Source organism: Lepus europaeus, chromosome 6 (genome assembly GCF_033115175.1).
Source record: "Lepus europaeus isolate LE1 chromosome 6, mLepTim1.pri, whole genome shotgun sequence".
Taxonomy (NCBI): Eukaryota; Metazoa; Chordata; class Mammalia; order Lagomorpha; family Leporidae; genus Lepus; species Lepus europaeus.
The window spans coordinates 3,891,773-3,912,611 of NC_084832.1; the positions used below are offsets into that span (position 1 = coordinate 3,891,773).

At 43.9% G+C, this 20,839-nt stretch overlaps 1 protein-coding gene across 1 annotated transcript in view; it reads right to left on the minus strand.

Moving 5' to 3' along the window:
• The window catches only part of MYO16 (myosin XVI), a 514,229-nt gene that overhangs the window by 353,693 nt on the left and 139,697 nt on the right, over nucleotides 1–20,839 (minus strand). Inside the window, exon 6 of the mRNA XM_062195254.1 lies at nucleotides 14,101–14,226. Coding sequence (XP_062051238.1) covers nucleotides 14,101–14,226 — 126 coding nt within the window. The remainder of the gene's footprint in view (nucleotides 1–14,100; nucleotides 14,227–20,839) is intronic.

Below are 20,839 nucleotides of genomic sequence, written 5' to 3' on the forward strand. Positions count from 1 at the left end.
TATTTTGTTATAGCAGCACAAACTGACGGTTCTGTCCCCCTCACGGATTCTCTTATTATATTCGTAATAGCTATGCCATTTGTATAGCTCTGATTTCCTTTGCACACGCAATAAAGGCTGTTGCTTTCTCTGTTTCTCTGCAAATATTTCCAGAACTTGATTCATCTCATTAATATTTCCAAGAAGCAATTTTTGGAAATTGTTGATCCTTTTTGTTGGGTCTCTTCTCTACAGTTCAATTTTTGCTCTGGGGGCATGGTATAGCAGCACAGAGGGTTAAGTCACTGCTTGCAATGCCCACTTTCCATATCTGAGGGATGACTCAAGTTCTAGTAGCTCCACTTCCAATCCAGCTCCCTGCTTATGTACCTGGGAAAGCAGCAGATGACGACCAAACGGCTTGGGCTCCTGCACGCACATGGGAGACCTGGATGGAATTCCGGGCTCCTGGCTTTGACCTCAACTAGTAATTGTAGACATTTGGGAACGGAGTCAGTGGAAGGACGATCTCCCCCCCACCCCTTCTCTCATCTCCCCACTCAATCACTCTTTCAAATCAATGAATAAATCTTCATTTTTTTTCTTTTTGCTCTTGCAGGTGGATCCAAGATGGTGGCTGAGAAAGGGTCCCCAGCAGCTCTCCCTGCAGAGACAGCAGCGGGAACAGCTGCACACACACCGGGTCACCTTCACAAGAGTTACGATGTCAGATGAAAGACCATGGTGCCTTATCTCGTGATAAGAAAAGCTGCATTGACGAAAGCCAGAAGGAAGCAGTTGCCTGCATCACCTCTGCCCCAGCTGCAAAGAGTGCATTGTGGAGAGATGCCTCCAACTAGGGGAAATGACAGTAAGTTACATCCCAGTGCAAAAAAAATCAGCCTGAGTCCCCAGCCTTGCTCCCAGACTCTTAGCTGTGGAGTAAATATTCCATACAGTACTGGAGGTCCTAGCTAGAGCAATTTGGCAAGAGGAAGAAATAAAACATCCAAATTGGAAAGGAGAAAGTAAAATTGTGATTGCTCGCTGATGACATCATCTTATTCATAGAAAACCCAAAGGCTCCAACAAAAATCTATTAGAACTCATTAAAAACTTCAGTAAAGTTACAGGATAGAAATCCAATGTGCAAAAATCAGCAGCATTGTTAAAGACCAAAAGTCTTTAACATCATCTGAAAAAGAAATCAAGAAAGCAACCCCATTTCTAATAGCTACAAAGAAAAATATCTGGAATAAATTTTACTGAAAACATAAAAGATCTCTACAATGAAAACTATAAATCATAAATGAAGGAAATTGACAAGGAAACAAAAAAAGTAAGAATGTCCCATGTTCATGGATTGGAAGAATTAATATCTTTAAAATGGAAATACTACCCAAAGTTATTTGCAAATTTATTGCAAGTCCTATCAAAATCCCAACGACTATTTTTCACAGAATTAGAAAAAGCACTACTAAAATTTGCATGGACCAACAAAAGATCCCAAATACCCAAAGTGTGAACTTCATCCTGTATTCCAATACAGGTGCAGGGGCTCATGCACTTGGGCCATGACCTGCTGCCTTCCCAAGCTCATTAGCAGGGAGCTGGATCAGAAGCAGAGCAACGGGGACTTGAACCAGCGCTTCAACATGGGATGCTGGTATCACAGGCTTGCAGCTTAACCAGCGGTGCCACAATGCTGGCTCCCTGTAGATTAAGACTTAAACACCATTTACTTTGTATCTCATACAGAGACAAATACAGTGTGCTGTTTCCATTATGCATCTGTTCTAATTATCTGTAGACTATCTTTATGATTTTCAGAACAGTAGGTTTTAAAGTAACGTGTTCCTATAACAAAAAGTAGACAAGGGGAAAATAAATTATTTTATTTTTATTAAACAATTACTAAAACAAGGAAAATAAATTATTCAAGTGTAGAGCAGACTCCCAGGATATTCAGATAGGCACGAGAAAGGCTACCGCTGTGGCGCAGCAGGTTAATCTCGTGATGTCAGCATCTCGTTTCAGTGTCTATTTGAGTCCCAGCTGCTCTGCTTCTGATCTGGGCTTCTGCTGGTGAGCCTGGATGGCAACAGAGGATGCTCCTTGTGCCTGGGCCCCTGCCTCCCACATGGGAGACTCAAATGGATTCCTGGCTCCTGATTTCAGTCTGGCCTGGGTCCCACTATTGTGGCCATTTGGAGAGTGAACCAGTGGATGGAAGATCACTTTCTCTCCCCCTCTCTCTGTTGCTCTGCCTTTCAAATAAATAAGACTGAAAAAAAAAAGTTCAAGAAAGGGTTTTATTTTTTACTAAAGATCTGACAGATAAATTTGTAAGCTGTAGGACTGAAAGGAAGGAAGAAAGCCTGGAGGAAAAGAAAAATAGTGAGAGTGAGGTGGGGATGAGGGAAGTGGGGGAAGAAATGCAAGAGGAATAAAGAAGCCAAGAATCAGGCAAGACCACTTTCACTTTTACACACTTGCAAGAACAGCAGTAAACCTAGAGGTTTTTGCAGCTTTGTGAAAATGTCAGCGTGACAGGGATTAATTATGCTAGCATTTTTCAATTCAATTAGCTCTTCACACAACTCCAAAGGAAAAACTCTCGATCAACTACATCTGCACATCTTCAACTATCACGCAGAATGCATGCCAGTAATAAAAGCAAAGTGCTTCCTACATGGAAACCCTTAGCAAAGAAGTAATTCTGTTTTATGTCAAGGCCATCAACAAACGTTGATGTGTGGAACAAGGGAGCTTCTCCCACGGGGGAGGGGGATTCCTTTATTTTCATGAAGTCAATATTTCGCAGGAGCTTCCACTTAGAAGTCAGTGAGGCACATCACAGAGCTGCATCGAGCAACCAGGCGCTAATTCCAATTACTCCACTCTGCAACATCTGTTTCAACCTCACAGAAGAGCTTCAGGTAAATTACTTCCGATGTGAACAGGTCAAAGGTGTAGGTCAACAACAATTCAAATCCACTATTAAAAGAACTGTACAATCAGAAAGCTATCAGGCTTAGAAGACTGACGTTGCTCGCCGTGTCTGTGTCTATGCCTGTGCACATGTCTATCAGGGGAAACACAAAGTAGTAATGGAAAACGCATGTAAGGGGCTGGTGTTGTGGCACAGCAGGTAAAGCTGCTGTCTGTGACACTGGCCTCCCATATGGGCACTGGTTCGTGTCCTGGCTGCTCCACTTCTCATCCAGCTCCCTGCTAACAGCCTGGGAAAAACAGCAGAGGATGGTCCAGGTGCTTGGGCCCCTGCCACCTGCATAGGAGACCCGGATGAAGCTCTTGACCTGGATTCAGCCCTGCCCAGTTCTGGCTGTTGTGGTCAACTGTGGAGTGAATGGAAGATCTCTCTCTGTCTGTCTCTTTCCCTCCCTCTCTCTCTTTCTAATAAATACATACATTTTTTAAAAAAAGAAAATGTATTTAAGCTGAAGTTTCAATTTACATATATTATTGCATATAGACTTCAGTTATTCTTTGGATGGCTGTATTTATTTTAGTTTGGTTAACTTCATCAAAATGGACTCCTTGATAGTCCTTTTTTTGTTTGTTTGTTTTAAAGATTTTATTTATTTATTTGAAAATCAGAATTACACACAGAGAGAGAAGGAGAGGCAGAGAGAGAGACAGGTCTTCCATCTGCTGGTTCACTTCCCAGTTGGCCATAATGGTCAGAGCTGTGCCGATCTGAATCCAGGAGCCAGGAGTTTCCTCCAGGTCTTCCCATGCAGGTACAGGGGTGCAAGGACTTGGGCCATCTTCTACTGCTTTCCCAGGCCATAGCAGAGAGCTGGATCAGAAGTGGAGCAGTCAGGTCTAGAACCAGCACCCATATGGGATGCCAGCACTGCAGGCAGCAGCTTTACCCACTATGCCACAGTGCCGGCCCCAGTCCTTTTTTTTTTTTTTTTTTTTTTTTTTAAAGATTATTTGAAAGGCAGAGAGTGAAAGCGAGAGAGAGTGAGAGCGAGAGCAAGAGCGAGAGAGAGAGAGAAATAGGGAGGGAGAAGGTATCTTCCATCTGCTGGTTCACCCCCAGAATGGCCACAGTGGCCAGGTCTGGGCCAGGCTGAAGCCAGGAGCCAGGAGCTCTGCGTCTCCCATGTGGGTAGCAGAGCCCATGCACTTGGACCACCATCTGCTGCCTTCCCAGATGCATGATCAGGGAAGTGCATCAGAAGCAGAGTAGCGGGAGGAACAAGAACCAGCACTCTGATACGGACCCCAACACCGCGAGCAGGAGCTCAACCAACCACACCACAACCCCTGTCCCCGAAAGTGCCTTCCTAGAAGTATCTCTTTAAATAAGTTATAAAATAGCAGCAGGTGTTTTGTCCAGCAATCAAGTCGTGGCTTGATGTGTGCGAGCCATAAAGTGCCTGGTTCACCTCCTCACTCTTCTGTTTCCTATCCAGTTCCTGCAAATGTGCACCATGCGCACCGTGGGAGGCACCCGGTGATGGGTCAAATACCTGGGTCCTTGCCACCCACGTTGGAGACCTGGGTTGAGCTCCACACTCATAGCTTCAGTCTGACCCAGCTTGGGTTACTGTGGGCATTGGGGGAAGATCTGTCTTTATGCCCATCTCGCTGTCTCCGCCTTTCAAACGAAATAATTTTTAAAGCTTAAAAATAGCACTGAATGGTTGGGACAAATGGCTTGTGTTAATTTCCTAAGGGTATTAGAATGTCAAAGGTCCTCGGGAACCAGAATGTGGACACCCCGCTCGAATCTCACGCTTCTGGGCTCAGTGGAGCTTGTTCTGCACCATGATGCTGACGAGCAAGTGTTACATGTTTCAGATGTAGGAACAAACATCTGATCCATCACTGGGATTACCATTGTTCTGCCTTCATCCTGCAAAACGAATGCTTCCCAATCCTTGCAGTGTTCCACATGACCCTGAAACACTCACCCTTTATGTGCACACAGCAAACCTCATTCACTCATCTGCTGGCCGCCCCTCGTCAGACCCCTGGGAAGGAAGCTGTCTGCTATGCGCTTGTCTTAGTCTGATTCTGTGAATGGGCAATTTATTCAGAACGGGATTTATTTCTCATGGCTTTTTTTGGAGATTGGGAAGAACAAGGTCAAGGGACGAGGAAGGAGGTTAGGGCTTGGTCTCTCTGCTTCCAAAATGGTCATTTGCAAGCTGCATTCTGGGGAGGGGCGGGCGTCAGGTAGTAGTGGGAGGGCTGGGAGGGACAGCCATGTCCACAAGCATTCGTAAGGGAGGAGAGCTCTCATGACCAAACACCATCTACTCATGCCGCTGCAGTGAGAATTAAGTTGCCAACATGTGAGTACTGGGGTGGGGGGGCACATTCAGACCACAGCATCAACCAAATAAGGCATTGCTTATGGTATTTTGCCCTTGGCTGAAATTCCTTTGCAAGGGGCCTAACTTTGCTGAGTCATCCATCCGGGGTCTCTACATCAGGCCCTATCTGATGCCGTGCTTCCCCTGGGTATTTCCAGAAGGATTCTCATGCAGTCTCAAGGGTTGTGCTCGCTCGCCCATGCTGCATGGGCTAATACCCGTGCTCCTCTGATAAAAGATAGCATCTATCAAACTAGCAATGCATTGATTCTCTCACTGAGTGGTAACTGGGTGATGCTCTGTGGCAGGTGCTGGGATAGACTGGTAAGCCACTCAGATGCACCTGCGCCCACTTCTCACCGTCTAGAGGGAGACAGGACAAACACACACACAAGTACAACAAGTCGAGATCAGGTTCCAACAGAATACAGAAGGGTGCAGGGAGAGAAGCATCTCGTGTGTTTGCCACCAGTTAGGGAAGGCAGCCAGTGAGTGACAGCTCAGCGTGGCCCTCCAGGGTCAGTGGAATGGGTTGAACAGAACTTGGTTCCCAGAATTTACGCAGTCATTTAAAACTGGAGATCTTGTGCTAATGGATGATGGATTTGTTTCATGGATTCGCCGTGGGGACTTAATCTAATCACGACCTTGGGTAGGTGGGAGGTCTTCAGGTCACTGAGCGCTTGCCCTTGGAAGGTGGTCCTATAGGAGGGGCTGTTTATGAGAGCTGCACGGCTCTCGTGTTTCTCTTTCTGCTTCCCGGCTCAACTTCTGACCCTTCCTCTGCACCTGCTCCCCTACTGCTGGCTTCTACCAGACACCAGAGGAAGGAAGTGCCAAGTCTTGAACTGTGAACTTCCAAACTGAGAGCCACAAGAACACTTTTCAAGTAGCGCTTGTCAGGTGTTAAAGTAACAAAGGGCTGACGCCTTCAGAAACTTAGCACTGGAGAAGTGAGGGCCGTCTCTGTTAACCACAGCTGATGTGTCGGAGCACCTGGGACTGGTTTCCCGTGAAAGGCTGGGAGCAGGCTAGGGAACGTCTGGGAAGTTACGGGTGATTCTGATGAGGGCTCCAAGATGGGGATGCTCACAAAGTGGGGACAGGAGAGGCCTTGCTGGTGAGGCTGCAGATGCAAACGTGGACCTACCGGGAACCGGACCAAAGGCCACCCTGGCTGCACCGTGGTAGGGAATCTGGCTGTCATTAGTGTCCCTGTTCTGAGGCTTTGTGGGAAGCTTAACATAAAGTTGTGGTCTGGTTTGTCTGGCAAAGGATATTTCAAGGCTGCAAAGTGTCCAGGCTACAGCCTGGGTGTTCTTGGCCACTGCTAGCAAGGTTCACAGTGAGAATCAGGAGCAGAAGGGAACAGAGCAGGAAGATACGGAGAATTCTGCCAGGCCAGGGAAGGCAGGCAGAAAGGGTGTCCTCTGGACCAAATGCAGAGAGTTAATTATTTATTTATTTTTACTTAGGGAAATAGAAGGAGGCAGGGGGAAGAGAGAAATCTTCCACCCATTGATTCAGTCTCCAAAGGCCCACAATAGCCAGGGGAAGACCAGGTAAACTCCAGGAGCCACGAATTCAGTGAGGGCCTCCCAGGTGCGTGGCTAGGCCTCCAGTACTGAGCAAACATCTGTGCTCTCCAAGGTGTGCATTGCCGGGCAGTTGAAGAGCAGCAGGAGAGCAGGGACCGACATGGAAGGCAGATATGCCGAGAGGGTTCCTGACCACTTAGCCCAGTGCCACCCCGCACACACCAGGAATCCTTTGCTAAAGAGATTAGTTCAGATAACATGTCCAAAAGCACCTTCCACGATGCCCCTCCCATCACGCGCCCAGAAGGGCTCAGAAGGGCAGAATTGCTTCCAGAAACGACAGGGCCAGCCCTGGATTCTCTCTCGCTGGCAAAGTTCTCAGAGCCCACTATGCAGCTTTGACTCAAGTGGGCCCAGTTATGGCTCCTGCTGGCAGCAAACCTTGGCCTGGTCCACATGATGCTGACTTTGTAGGCGTGAGGATTGCAAGAGTTACAGCATCATGGGGTTTCTACTTAGATTTCCAAGGAAGGCTTGAGAGGCCACACAAAGTTGTGCTGTAGGCATGGATCCCCTCAAGAGTGATGTGCAGGAAGGCTGTGAGAGTGGGACTGTAGAGGAAACCCCAGAAAAACAGAGGTACCAGCAACGTGAGCCATGCACCCAGGAAGCAGCAAGCAGCAGGCCGGGCAAGCCCCAGACCTCAGCATGCAACATCAAGGGCAGCATGTGGGCAGAGATCAGTGGAGCCATGGAGGCCTCCACCTGGAAGTCAAAGAATGTTCTGGACAAGTCAGGGGTCCAGAAGAGATTGCTTGCAGGAGGGGAGTCACTGCAAATAAGACAATGCAACGTGGGATTGCAGGTTTGGAGCTGTAGCAGAGCCCCCACCGGGGCAACGTCTAGTGGAGCTGCAGAGACGACTCTAACCTGTGGAAGGTGAAGCATGGGCTGTGACCAGCACAGCCACAGAGATGAGGCAGCCCAGGCCAGCGGGGGCCCAGCCTCCACCATGGAGGGCCCAGGAGGCCAGACAGGGAAATTTAGAACTTAATGATGGCTCAAGCCCCGGTCACCCACACGGGAGATCTGGATTGAGTTCCCGGTTCCTGGCTTCAGATCACTCAGCCTTGGATGTTGCCAACATTTGGGGAGTGTACAGAAGATCTTTATCTTTCTCTCTGTGTCACTATGTCTTCCAAATTAATAAGAATGAATGAACAACCATTAAAGAACATGTCTCTGTTAGCTGGAAAGACTTTCACCAATTAATAAACTTTTTAAAAATATCTGAAATGCGTATGTTTCTAGTCTTTCATCAGCTGCACACTTCGGACTTTATGACATATTTTGCATAGTAGTTATTGTCTATGATATTTAACTTATTAGAAATTCACTGGTTGTGATTTTTACCCCAAACTAATATTTCAAAATCAACAGGTTTAGTTTGTGTCTCTGTGAACATGCATAATTGAGTTTTGTTTATACAATTACTAAGACTTTCTCTAGCATGAAATATTACTCAGAGTTTCAGAATTAGAATTTCATATTAATAAATTATTTTCAACATTGCCTTGTTAAGTTCTCCCACATAAATCATTTAAAAGAGTTCTCTTCTCCATGATTTAACATGTCTATTGAGAAATCCACATATGAAATCACAACTCATTTATTAGCTACACAGACGGAAATCGAGTCAGACAAAGAAATTTGCTGCTCATCCTACACTCATTACACCTGCTGAGTGCAGAAAACATACAGAACTCTTCCTGTCTGATAAAATTATAAGGACTATATTATGTCAAGAAAACAATATTTATTGTATTCTATGAAGACTGTTCATAAATTTGAATTCTTTAATGATTTTGCTACAATTATCTGGAGGCATGAATAATATACAATTTTTAAAAGATTTATTTATTTATTTGAAAGCCAGAGTAACACAGGAGAGGCAGAGAGAGAGACAGAGAGAGAGAGAGAGAGAGAGGTCTTCCATCTGCTGGTTCACTCCCCAATTGGCCACAATAGCCAGAGCTGCGCTGATCCAAAGCCAGGAGGCAGGAGCTTCCTCTGAGTCTCCCACGCAGGTATAGAGGCCTAAGGCCTAGGGCCATATTATACTACCTTCCCAGGCCATAGCAGGGAGCTGGATCGGAAGTGGAACAGCCAGGTCTTGAACCAGTGTCCATGTGGAATGCCGGCACTGCAGGTGACAGCTTTACTGCTATGCCACCACACTGGCCCCAGAATATACAATTTTATGTCCTGTTGCTAAAGGACATATTTTATAATATATATTTGTTTAGTAAGATGATGTCTTTAAAAGTCAAATACAGTGGTGGTGTTTCACAGGCAGTTAAGCTACTTCTGTCCCACACAGGAGCACCTGGGATCTAGTGGATCTAGTCCCAGCTCCGACATCTGACTTCAGCTCTCTTCTAACACAGAACCCGGGAGGTAGCAGTGGGGGCTCAAGCAGTCAGTCCTTGGCATCCACCTGGGGGACCTGGGCCGACTTCCTGGTTCCCAGCTTCAGCCTGCCCCAGCCTGGCTGTTGTGGGCATTTGAGGAATAATCCGGCAGATGGGAGCTCTGCCTCTTTGGGTGTATGTTTTGTTTCTCAAAAACCAAAATTAAATTTTTTAAAAGTCAAGTTGAATCATGATGACTATATGATTTGAAATTAGTTATTGATTCTAACAGCACAACATACCAAAACCTATGGGATACAACAAAAGCAGTGTTAAAAGGAAAGTTTATATCAATAGGTGCCTACATCAAGAAATTGGAAAGGCACCAAATAGATGAGCTTTCAAGTCATCTCAAGGATCTAGAAAATCTGCAGCAAACCAAACCCAAACCCAGTAGGAAAAGAGAAATAATTAAAATCAAAGACGAAATCAACAGGATTGAATCCAAAAAAACATTACAAAAAATCAGCCAAACGAGGAGCTGGTTTTTTTGGAAAAATAAACAAAATTGACACCCCATTGGCCCAACTAACTAAAAAAAGAAGAGAAAAGACCCAAATCAATAAAATCAGAGATGAAAATGGAAACGTAACAACAGACACCACAGAAATAAAAAGAATCATCAGAAATTACTACAAGGACTTGTATGCCAGCAAACAGGGAAATCTATCAGAAATGGACAGATTCTTGGACACATACAACCTACCTAAATTGAACCAGGAAGACACAGAAAAACTAAACAGACCCATAACTGAGACAGAAATTGAAACAGTAATAAAGGCCCTCCCAACAAAGAAAAGCCCAGGACCAGATGGATTCACTGCTGAATTATACCAGACAGTTAGAGAAGAACTAATTCCAATTCTTCTCAAACTATTCAGAACAATCGAAAAAGAGGGAATCCTCCAAAATTCTTTCTATGAAGCAAGCATCACCTTAATTCCTAAACCGGAAAAAGATGCAGCATTGAAAGAGAATTACAGACCAATATCCCTGAAGAACATAGATGCAAAAATACTCAATAAAATTCTGGCCAATAGAATGCAACAACACATCAGAAAGATCATCCACCCAGACCAATTGGGATTTATCCCTGGTATGCAGGGATGGTTCAACATTCGCAAAACAATCAACGTAATACACTACATTAACAGGCTGCAGAAGAAAAACCATATGATTCTCTCAATAGACGCAGAGAAAGCATTTGATAAAATACAACACCCTTTCATGATGAAAACTCTAAGCAAACTGGGTATGGAAGGAACATTCCTCAATACAGTCAAAGCAATTTATGAAAAACCCACGGCCAACATCCTATTGAATGGGGAAAAGTTGGAAGCATTTCTGCTGAGATCTGGTACCAGACAGGGATGCCCACTCTCACCACTGCTATTCAATATAGTTCTGGAAGTTTTAGCCAGAGCTATTAGGAAAGAAAAAGAAATTAAAGGGATACAAATTGGGAAGGAAGAACTCAAACTATCCCTCTTTGCAGATGATACGATTCTTTATTTAGGGGACCCAAAGAACTCTACTAAGAGACTATTGGAACTCATAGAAGAGTTTGGCAAAGTAGTAGGATATAAAATCAATGCACAAAAATCAACAGCCTTTGTATACACAGGCAGTGCCACGGCTGAGGAAGAACTGCTAAGATCAATTCCATTCACAATAGCTACAAAAACAATCAAATACCTTGGAATAAACTTAACCAAGGACGTTAAAGATCTCTACGATGAAAACTACAAAACCTTAGAGAAAGAAATAGAAGAGGATACCAAAAAATGGAGAAATCTTCCATGTTGATGGATGGGAAGAATCAATATCATCAAAATGTCTATTCTCCCAAAAACAATTTATACATTCAATGCAATACCAATCAAGATACCGAAGACATTCTTCTCAGATCTGGAAAAAATGATGCTGAAATTCATATGGAGACACAGAAGACCTCGAATAGCCAAAGCAATCTTGTACAACAAAAACAAAGCCAGAGGCATCACAATACCAGATTTCAGGACATACTACAGGGCAGTTGTTATCAAAACAGCATGGTACTGGTACAGAAACAGATGGATAGACCAATGGAACAGAATAGAAACACCAGAAATCAATCCAAACATCTACAGCCAACTTATATTTGATCAAAGATCCAAAACTAATCCCTGGAATAAGGATAGTCTATTCAATAAATGGTGCTGGGAAAACTGGATTTCCATGTGCAGAAGCTTGAAGCAAGACCCCTACCTTTCACCTTACACAAAAATTCACTCAACATGGATTAAAGACTTAAATCTATGACCTGAAACCATTAAATTATTAGAGAGCGTTGGAGAAACCCAGCAAGATATAGGTACAGGCAAAGACTTCTTGGAAAAGACTCCAGAAGCACAGGCAGTCAAAACCAAAATTAACATTTGGGATTGCATCAAATTGAGAAGTTTCTGTACTTCAAAACAAAGAGTCAGGAAAGTGAAGAGGCAACCGACAGAATGGGAAAAAATATTTGCAAACTATGCTACAGATAAAAGGTTGATAACCAGAATCTACAAAGAAATCAAGAAACTCCACAACAACAGAACAAACAACCCACTTAAGAGATGGGCCAAGGACCTCAATAGACATTTTTCAAAAGAGGAAATCCAAATGGCCAACAGACACATGAAAAAATGTTCAAGATCACTAGCAATCAGGGAAATGCAAATCAAAACTACAATGAGGTTTCACCTCACCCTGGTGAGAATGGCTCACATTCAGAAATCTACCAACAACAGACGCTGGAGAGGATGTGGGGAAAAAGGGACACTAACCCACTGTTGGTAGGAATGCAAACTAGTTAATCCACTATGGAAGTCAGTCTGGAGATTCCTCAGAAACCTGACTATAACCCTACCATACAACCCAGCCATCCCACTCCTTGGAATTTACCCAAAGGAAATTAATTTGGCAAACAAAAAAGCCATCTGCACATTAATGTTTATTGCAGCTCAATTCACAATAGCTAAGACCTGGAACCAACCCAAATGCCCATCAACAGTAGACTGGATAAAGAAATTATGGGACATGTACTCCATAGAATACTATACAGCAGTAAGAAACAATGAAACCCGGTCATTTGCAACAAGATGGAGGAATCTGGAAAACATCATGCTGAGTGAATTCAGCCAGTCCCAAAGAGACAAATAACATTTGTTCTCCCTGATCGGCGACAACTAACTGAGCACCAAAGGGGAGACCTGTTGAAGTGAAATGGACACTATAAGAAACAATGACCTGATCAGCTCTTGTCCTGACTCTTGATGTACAATGTAATACTTTATCCTTTTTAGTATTTGTCATTGTTGTTGTTGTTGTTGTTGTTCTAGTACTAGTGGTTGAACTCTGTAGTTAACACACAATTATTCTTAGGTGTTTAAATTTTAACTTAAAGTGATCCCTGTTAAACATAAGAGTGGGAAAAAGAGAGGGAGGAGATGTACAATTTGGGACATGCTCAATTAGACTTGCCCCAAATGGTGGAGTTAGAAATGTGCCAGGGGATTCCAATACAATCCCATCAAGGTGGCATGTACCAATGCCATCTCACTAGTCCAAGTGATCAATTTCAGTTCACAATTGATGACTCTGATAGGTCTAAGAGTCAAAGGGATCACACAAACAAGACTAGTGTCTGCTAATACTAACTGATAGAATCAAAAAGGGAGAGAACAATCCAACATGGGAATCGGGATACACAGCAGACTCATAGAATGGCAGATGTCCTAAACAGCATTCTGGCCTCAGAATCAGCCCTTAAGGCATTCGGATCTGGCTGAAGAGCCCATGAGAGTATTGTAGGCATGGAAAGCCAAGATACCATGGAAAAGAAAAAAAGAAGAAGACCTAAATGAAGGATCTCAGCGAGTGAGATCCCTGTGGGAATAACGGGGCCATCAAAGATGGAGGTACCTTTCTCCAAAGGGAGGAGAGAACTTCCACTTTGACTATGACCCTGTCGGAATAAGATCAAAGTCGGCGAACCCTAAAGGCTTCCATAGCCTTAGGAACTCATGACTAGAGCCTAGGGAGATTACTGATGCCATAAACAAGAGTGTCAAATTGTTAAGTCAGCAACAGGAATTACTGTGTACTTACGTCTCATGTGGGATCTGTCCTTAATGTGTTTTCTAATGTGCAGTGATGCTATAACTAGTACTGAAACAGTATTTTTACACTTTGTGTTTCTGTGTGGGTGCAAACTGATGAAATCTTTACTAATTATATACTGAATCAATTTTCTGTATATAAAGATAATTGGAAATGAAAAAAAAAAAAACCTGGTGTTAAATTGGAAATTGCATAGAAAATTAATTAATTTTTTTAAAATATCATGTAGGATCTCTGTCTTTAATATGCTGTACACTGTTATTTAATGCTATAACTAGTATTTCAACAGTATTTTTTCACTTTGTGTTGCTATGTGGGGGGAAACTGTTGAAATCTTTACCTAATATATACTGAACTGATCTTCTGTGTATAAAGAGAATTGAAAATGAATCTTGATGTGAATGGAAGAGGAGAGGGAGTGGGAAAGGGGAAGGTTGCAGGTGGGAGGGAAGTTATGGGAGGGGGGAAGCCAATGTAATTCATAGGCTGTACTTTGGAAATTTATATTCATTAAATAAAGTTTTTAATAAAAAAAAGAAATTAGTTATTGATTCTGAAGCGATTTTTATGGATGGCAATGTTTCTCGGAAATAATTCGGTGACTCTCGTTACCTGGCCGAACTTGGCAGCCACGTGGAGGGGTGTGCAGCGCTGGTCATCCACTGTGTGGAGGTCACCGCCGTGCTCCAGGATCAGCGAAGCCACCTCCTTGTAGCCACTGGCGCAGGCCATGTGCAGCTGCAATGCAGAGAAACTCGGTGACCGAACTTGAGATCCAACAGCGGCAGCCGTGCAGTTCATGCAGGCACTTGAGAGCTACCAAGAAAACCACTGGACCTCGAGTAAAGAAACCATCAACAAGAAGGATGGAATGCAGTTTTATTTACTTGGTACAAATGAATATCATTACCGTTTATGAAAGAAATCTGGTTTATTGCTTTCCTTCTATTTCTTATAATGTGCATTTTTCATGTAACTCCCACCCACTCCTTTCCACTATAATTGATTTTTATTTTATTTTATTTTTTTTTGGACAGGCAGAGTGGACAGTGAGAGAGAGAGACAGAGAGAAAGGTCTTCCTTTTCCATTGGTTCACTCCCCAAATGGCTGCCATGGCTGGCGCACCATGCTGATCCGAAGCCAGGAGCCAAGTGCTTCTCCTGGTCTCCCATGGGGTGCAGGGCCCAAGCACTTGGGCCATCCTCCACTGCCTTCCCGGGCCACAGCAGAGAGCTGGCCTGGAAGAGGAGCAACCAAGACAGAATCCAGCACCCTGACCGGGACTATAACCCAGGGTGCCAGTGCCGCAGGCAAAGGATTAGCCTATTGAGCCGCGGTGCCAGCCTAATTGATTGTTAAAATGGAAAATGTAACGATCCATTAGTTTTCTATTCCTTGCCCAAAGGTCAAAGGTACCAACTAGCTATAATCTTCCAGACACTGCACCTGCTGATGTGGGATAGAGATTGAAAGATAAAGGCAGGACGTGTGTCTGTATATGCCAAAGTTACAGGAACGTTAGGATTGGTTCATCCCGGATGGCTCTAAAATGATCATGCAGTTACCATTGTAACACTCCCAGTTCACTTTCTAGCGGAATCCAGTGAAGCCTGAGGAACCATATCATGAGGTCAAGGTTTTGAGAAGTTTTCATATTGGGAAGTTCTTTGTTTCTGAGTAAAGTATCATCACAGCCAACCCAAAGTTACAGAGCATCTGCACAGTTTATTTCATGAACATAAATATAAGAAACTATCAGGAAAGGAAAAAGAAAAAAATGAAGTAGTAAAAATCAAAGAATCTTCTAGATTTGAGGCATGGAATTTTTTGGCTCTCTTCCTTGCTGTCTTCGTTGCAAAGATAAAGTCATAGTAAATTTTAAAAGGCTGATTAAATGTATATATTCTGATAAAATTGAGCAGAAATGTGCTTTTCTACCTTTGGACTTCATTATGTTATACAATCCATAGTGCTTGCTTACATATTTATCATACTCTCAACAACCTTAGGACAATATATCCATATAATTGAGGGCACATACCACAAGACACCAAGTTTCACGTACATTTTCCCATAGAAAGAATTCCCTACATAAAGAATTCATCTCACAATAGTTGAATTCTAGGAAATACTCCCAAGGATGACACTTCCACTGATATATGAGAAAATATATTTTTATATACTTGATGTTCTAGAGAAGTAAATTTTTACCTGCTTCTAAATTTATTCTACATGATGCGACTAATCAGTAAATGATTGGCAGGTTGCTCTGTGCCACATGCAATGATATGTGAATTTAAGACGATTTTCATTTTTAGTACGAAACCAGATCTGTAAAACTGAAGCAAGAATGTGATGTTAGTTGGCAATGGATATAAACAAGACCAAGTCCCCAATCCTAGTTGATTTGCTGGGCATCCAGCAAAGGTTGAGTTCCACCATTTGGAACCCAGCCCTGCCCTCAGATGGTCATCTCTCGCATAGCTCAGGAGGAAACAGAAGCAGGAGAGCCCAGCTCACCAGAAAAGCTGTCCAAAGCATCAGCCACCATCGACATCTGTGGAGGCTGGCAAATTGCGTTGTAGGTACCCTCGTCACAAAAACAGCAAGGGGCTGGCATTGTGTGCAGTGGGTAGAGCTGCGGCCTGCAATGCCGGCATCCAATATGCTCCAGTTCATGCCCCAGCCGTGCCACTTCCAATATAGCTCCCTACTGATGTGTCTGGGAAAGCAGTAGAAGGCGGCCCAAGGGTTAGGGCCCTCACACCCATGTGGGAGACCTGGAAGAAGCTCCTGGCTCCAGGCTTCCTCTGCCCCTGCTCTGGCCATGTGGCCATTCGGGGAGTGAACCAGCAGATGGAAAATCTTTCTGTCCCCCTCTGTCTCTGTAGCTCTGATTTCCAAAATGTTTTCAATAAAAGCAAACAAACAACAATAGAACTCTCAAGGAACATTTCAGCTTCATGATAAGAGATAATGGATTTTTTTAATTTAAAAATCATCATAATCAAGTATCCACAGCAAAGAGCTTGTCCCTGGATTCCACTGACAGTGTCTGAGGTCATAAAGCAAAGGAGCAGACATCACAGGTATAGTTTCTCTCCACTAAAGCCTATGAAACTTAGAGTTTTTTTAAATTGTTTTCTGAAATGGAACTTACAGTCTATCCCTTGTGCTGAGTGGCTGAAAGATACCAGGTGCCCAGGTTTGCCAGGAGGCATCACAGTGTTGTCTCACCTTACTGCTCTCCTGCTGCTCGAGGGTCTTGTGGGAAACACAGGGGAGGGTCTGACTTCTGCCTGCGCTAGCAGCAGCCCGTCTGGAAGCACAGCTCCATGGAAAACTAGCGCAGTCTGGAAGTCGCCTATCACATCAGCTCAGGACAAGAGGCTGGAGTGATTCCGCAGACACCAGTTGGAACAGTTGTCAGCTGTTTCTTCTAATCCTTACAACTTCCCCGTGACTGGTGCCTTGATTTTGCAAATGGAAAACTGTGGTTTGGTCAGTGTAGTGAACAGACCCAAAGAAGCAGTGCCGTGAGACCCGAGGTCACATTTTTCTGCATTTTCTTGCTCTCAGATTGGAAACAGCAGAGTTGATACTGAGGTGGCCAGGCCACCAGGTTAACACTAAAAAAAAAAATCAATGCTCCTAGCACATCTTGCATTAATCCCATCAGTAATTGTTTTAATATAAAACTTTTGTCTTCCTGTTAACTCTCCCTGACCCCACACCTAACCTTGTGTTCCAGCTCAGCCTCTGTAGCAGGTGCAACACTTCTGTGCTTGCTCCAATGTCCTGGGCACAGTGCCAGCGTGGGCACAGACTCATTTGTTCAATGTGACATGTCAACTCCTGGCTTCGTTCACCAAGCCAGCAGGTAGTTCTGGCCTGTCTCAGGCAGGAGAGCACAGGAGACTCTGAGACTCCACACTGGCTGTCAAAGTCCGCTCCAGCAAGAATGCTGTCTACAATTTTCTCTGCTCACAAGCTTGAGGGCCTGGCCAGAGGCAGTTGACTCAGTCCCAAGAACAGCTTCTGAGCCTGGATGAGGACATATTTTTTAACCACATCAGGTGAAAGCTAAGAAAGCTATACCCATTTCACACCTCACTACCTCACCTCTCAGCAAATAGTTTATTTCATCTGATGGCAGCTTCCATTGCTAGAAATCCAATCAGCAGTAGGGTACTACTGACAGTTATCTTGAGTTAAAGGTGTGCAATTTTTCTCAAATAAATGATAGTTCTAATATTCAGAAGAAATATTGTCTAACACAATAGCTATAAAAATAAAAAGAAGCCTCAGTGATCACGTGTGTAGATGTGGTTTCTCAGCTAAATCAACTGTTCTGACAAAGTGTAAGCTAAGCCGAGGACGACACATCCCCGCTCAGTCCTCACGTGGCCCCGTCTCACTGTAGCACTTTACAGATGACATGTTCTTGGTTCTTCCCAAAAACCAACTGAAAATCCAGAGATGTTTTTCTAACTGTAAATTGGCTTATATCTATCTCTCAGAGTATAAAAATGTATGAAATACAGAACAATTTAAAATAGCTTACAGTCGCACTCCCATAGAAACTGCCTTTCACATGCTGGTTATTTATTTCTAGTAACCATGCAACTCATTTTATCAAATGAAGATCTTCAAACAACTCAACAGCAAGGAAATAAATAACTCAATTTAGAAATGAAAAAAGGACCTGAATACACATTTGTCCAAAGATGATGTATCAATGGCAACGGTTTTATGAAAAATGCCCACCATTCCTCCTCATTAGGGAAATGCAAATTAAAACCACAGTATCACCTTGCTCCAGCTAGAATGGCTATTGTCAAAAAGATAACAAGTGTTGGTGAGGAAGCAGAGGAAAGGGGACTGTTGTTGGGAATGCAAATTAGGATCTGTGAAATGGTATGGAGGTTCCTTTTTAAATAAATCTAGAATTACCAAATCCCCTAGCAGTGCCACTTCTGGGTATGTATCCAAAGGACTTGAAATCAGTATGTCCAAGGGATTTCTGCTCTCCTTGTTCATTGCAGAGCACTGTTCACAAGAGCCAGCCTAAGGGTCCATTGGCATATGAATGGATAAAGAAAATGCAGTATTAACACATTATAGAATGTATTCAGGCTCAGGGCTCACTAGGCTAATCCTCCGCCTGGCACCTGCACTCTGGTTGGTTCTGTTGCTCCTCTTCCAGTCCAGCTCTCTGCTGTGGCCCGGGAAGGCAATGGAGGATGGCCCAAGTGCTTGGGCCCTGCACCTGCATGGGAGATCAGGAGGAAGCACCTGGCTCCTGGCTTCGGATCGGCGCAAGGCGCCAGCCGTAGCAGCCATTTGGGGGTGAACCAATGGAAGGAAGACCTTTCTCTCTGTCTCTCTCTTTCACTGTCTAACTCTGCCTGTCAAAAAAAAAAAAAAAAAAAAAAAAAGAATGTATTCAGGCTAGAAAAAGAAGGAAATCCTTCCATTCGTGACAGCCTGGATGAAACTGGATGGAAAATATTATGCTAAATGAAATGCCAGGAAAAGAAAAACAAATGCTACAGGATCTCACTTATGGGTAGAATCTGAAAAACTCGAGTTCATGGCAACAGAGACTAGAGTGATGGTTGCCAGAGGCTGGGTGGTGGATGAGAGCAGGGCAGGAATAGGAATCACTGGACAAAGGGTACAAAGTCTCAGCTAGACAGGAGGAATAGCTTTGAAGACCTATCGCACAGGCAGGTCACTGCAGACACTGATAACCTGGTAAATAATTCAAAACAACTAAGAGAGTAAATTCAAATGTCGCATCACAATAGACGATGTTGGCGGGGTGACGGTCCCATTGATTAGCTTGATTTGGTCATCCACACGGCAAAGCGTCACATTTGACTCCATCAATGTACTCAACTGTGACTTTCTGCCAATTATGATGGTGCAAATACAAAGAGATCCATGAATCCAAGACTAAGTTTACTTAAATATGTCAAACATTTCCTGCTATCTGACTTGAGCACAGGAAGGCTCACCTCGGCAGCGAGCTCACTGTGCACCAGCTGGGCGAGGGGCTGGGTGGCTGGGTGGCTCGGTCTCCTTGCACCTGCTCTTCCTACAGTGTGGCACTACTGCGCCCAACGTGAGAAAATGAGGACTCAGCAAATGCAGGAAACCAGATAACGCCACAGCCTGGACATGATGGGGCTGTGCACAGGGACTGAGGTCTGCCCGGCCACTTCCCCACCGTGCTGCTCTTCTACGCGTCTTTCAGGAACACACAGCACACAGTCACAGGGACCCCTCAGATTTCACCTCACCAGCTCAAAATGACCGGGGTTTTTAAATGTTTGTGACATTTTTTGATATCATCAAAACCCCTTTTTGTTATTGTTGTTGTTACTCATAAGTGCCTCTCAGGTGCCTTCTGATCCTCAGACAATGCACACTGTTCCGGTTCTGGATGCGTGCTGCCCCACACCCACGCCTCAGCTTGCTTGTATCCATCCACGCCCCATCCAGCCGTGCCTGAGAGAACCCATTTTCTCAGATCCTTAGCTTTTCTGGTCTTCATTATTAGTTGTCTATAAAATGATTACAGATTCATTTGCATTGCTTTAGTTCCCAACAGTGGGAAGGGTGCTCCTAGTTTCTTGTATTTAGAGGCCACTTGTATTTTTCCTTTTGTGAACAGACTCTTGTTGTTGCTTCATTTTCCACTAAGAGATTGACAATTTTTATTTCTATGAATTCTGCATATTTTAAAGATTAAAAGTTCAGAAAGCCTCCTATACTCATTACTCTCCTCTCAAGTTTGCTCATTGTTTAGTGCAAAATGTTCATTTTAATTTCTACTGTGGTCAAGGACTTCAGTATTCCTCCTGGGGTCTCCTCCTGCTGTTACATCAGTAGGGCCTTGGATGCCTGGGCTTGAGACTTTCCTGAACACCTCACTTGGAAGTCAGGTGTTGTTTTCAAATCACGTACTTTTACGCTGTGTATCTTCTTTTCAAGAACATTTGTGTATAAACCATAAAATATTTCCCTGCTGGCTTTGGCCACATCTAAGTCTGAAGATCTTGCCAAGGCTAGGGCCACATTTTGACAACAGCTGTGCTAAGGGTACATGAAAATAAACCTGGAGGACCCACCACTCTGTATCTTCTAGGGTTGTTCAGGACTTTGACCACTAACTACAGGTGTTTGATGACACATACGATCCGTATGCATGTGGTACCTGAGGTATGATGAGACCATGCACCCTATCCCACAGTGGCACCACATGCATATGGCTTCCATGGATTTTCAACTCTACCTCCAGACCAAGGACACTGAAGATGAGGGGAGAGAAAGTGCTGGGTGGTC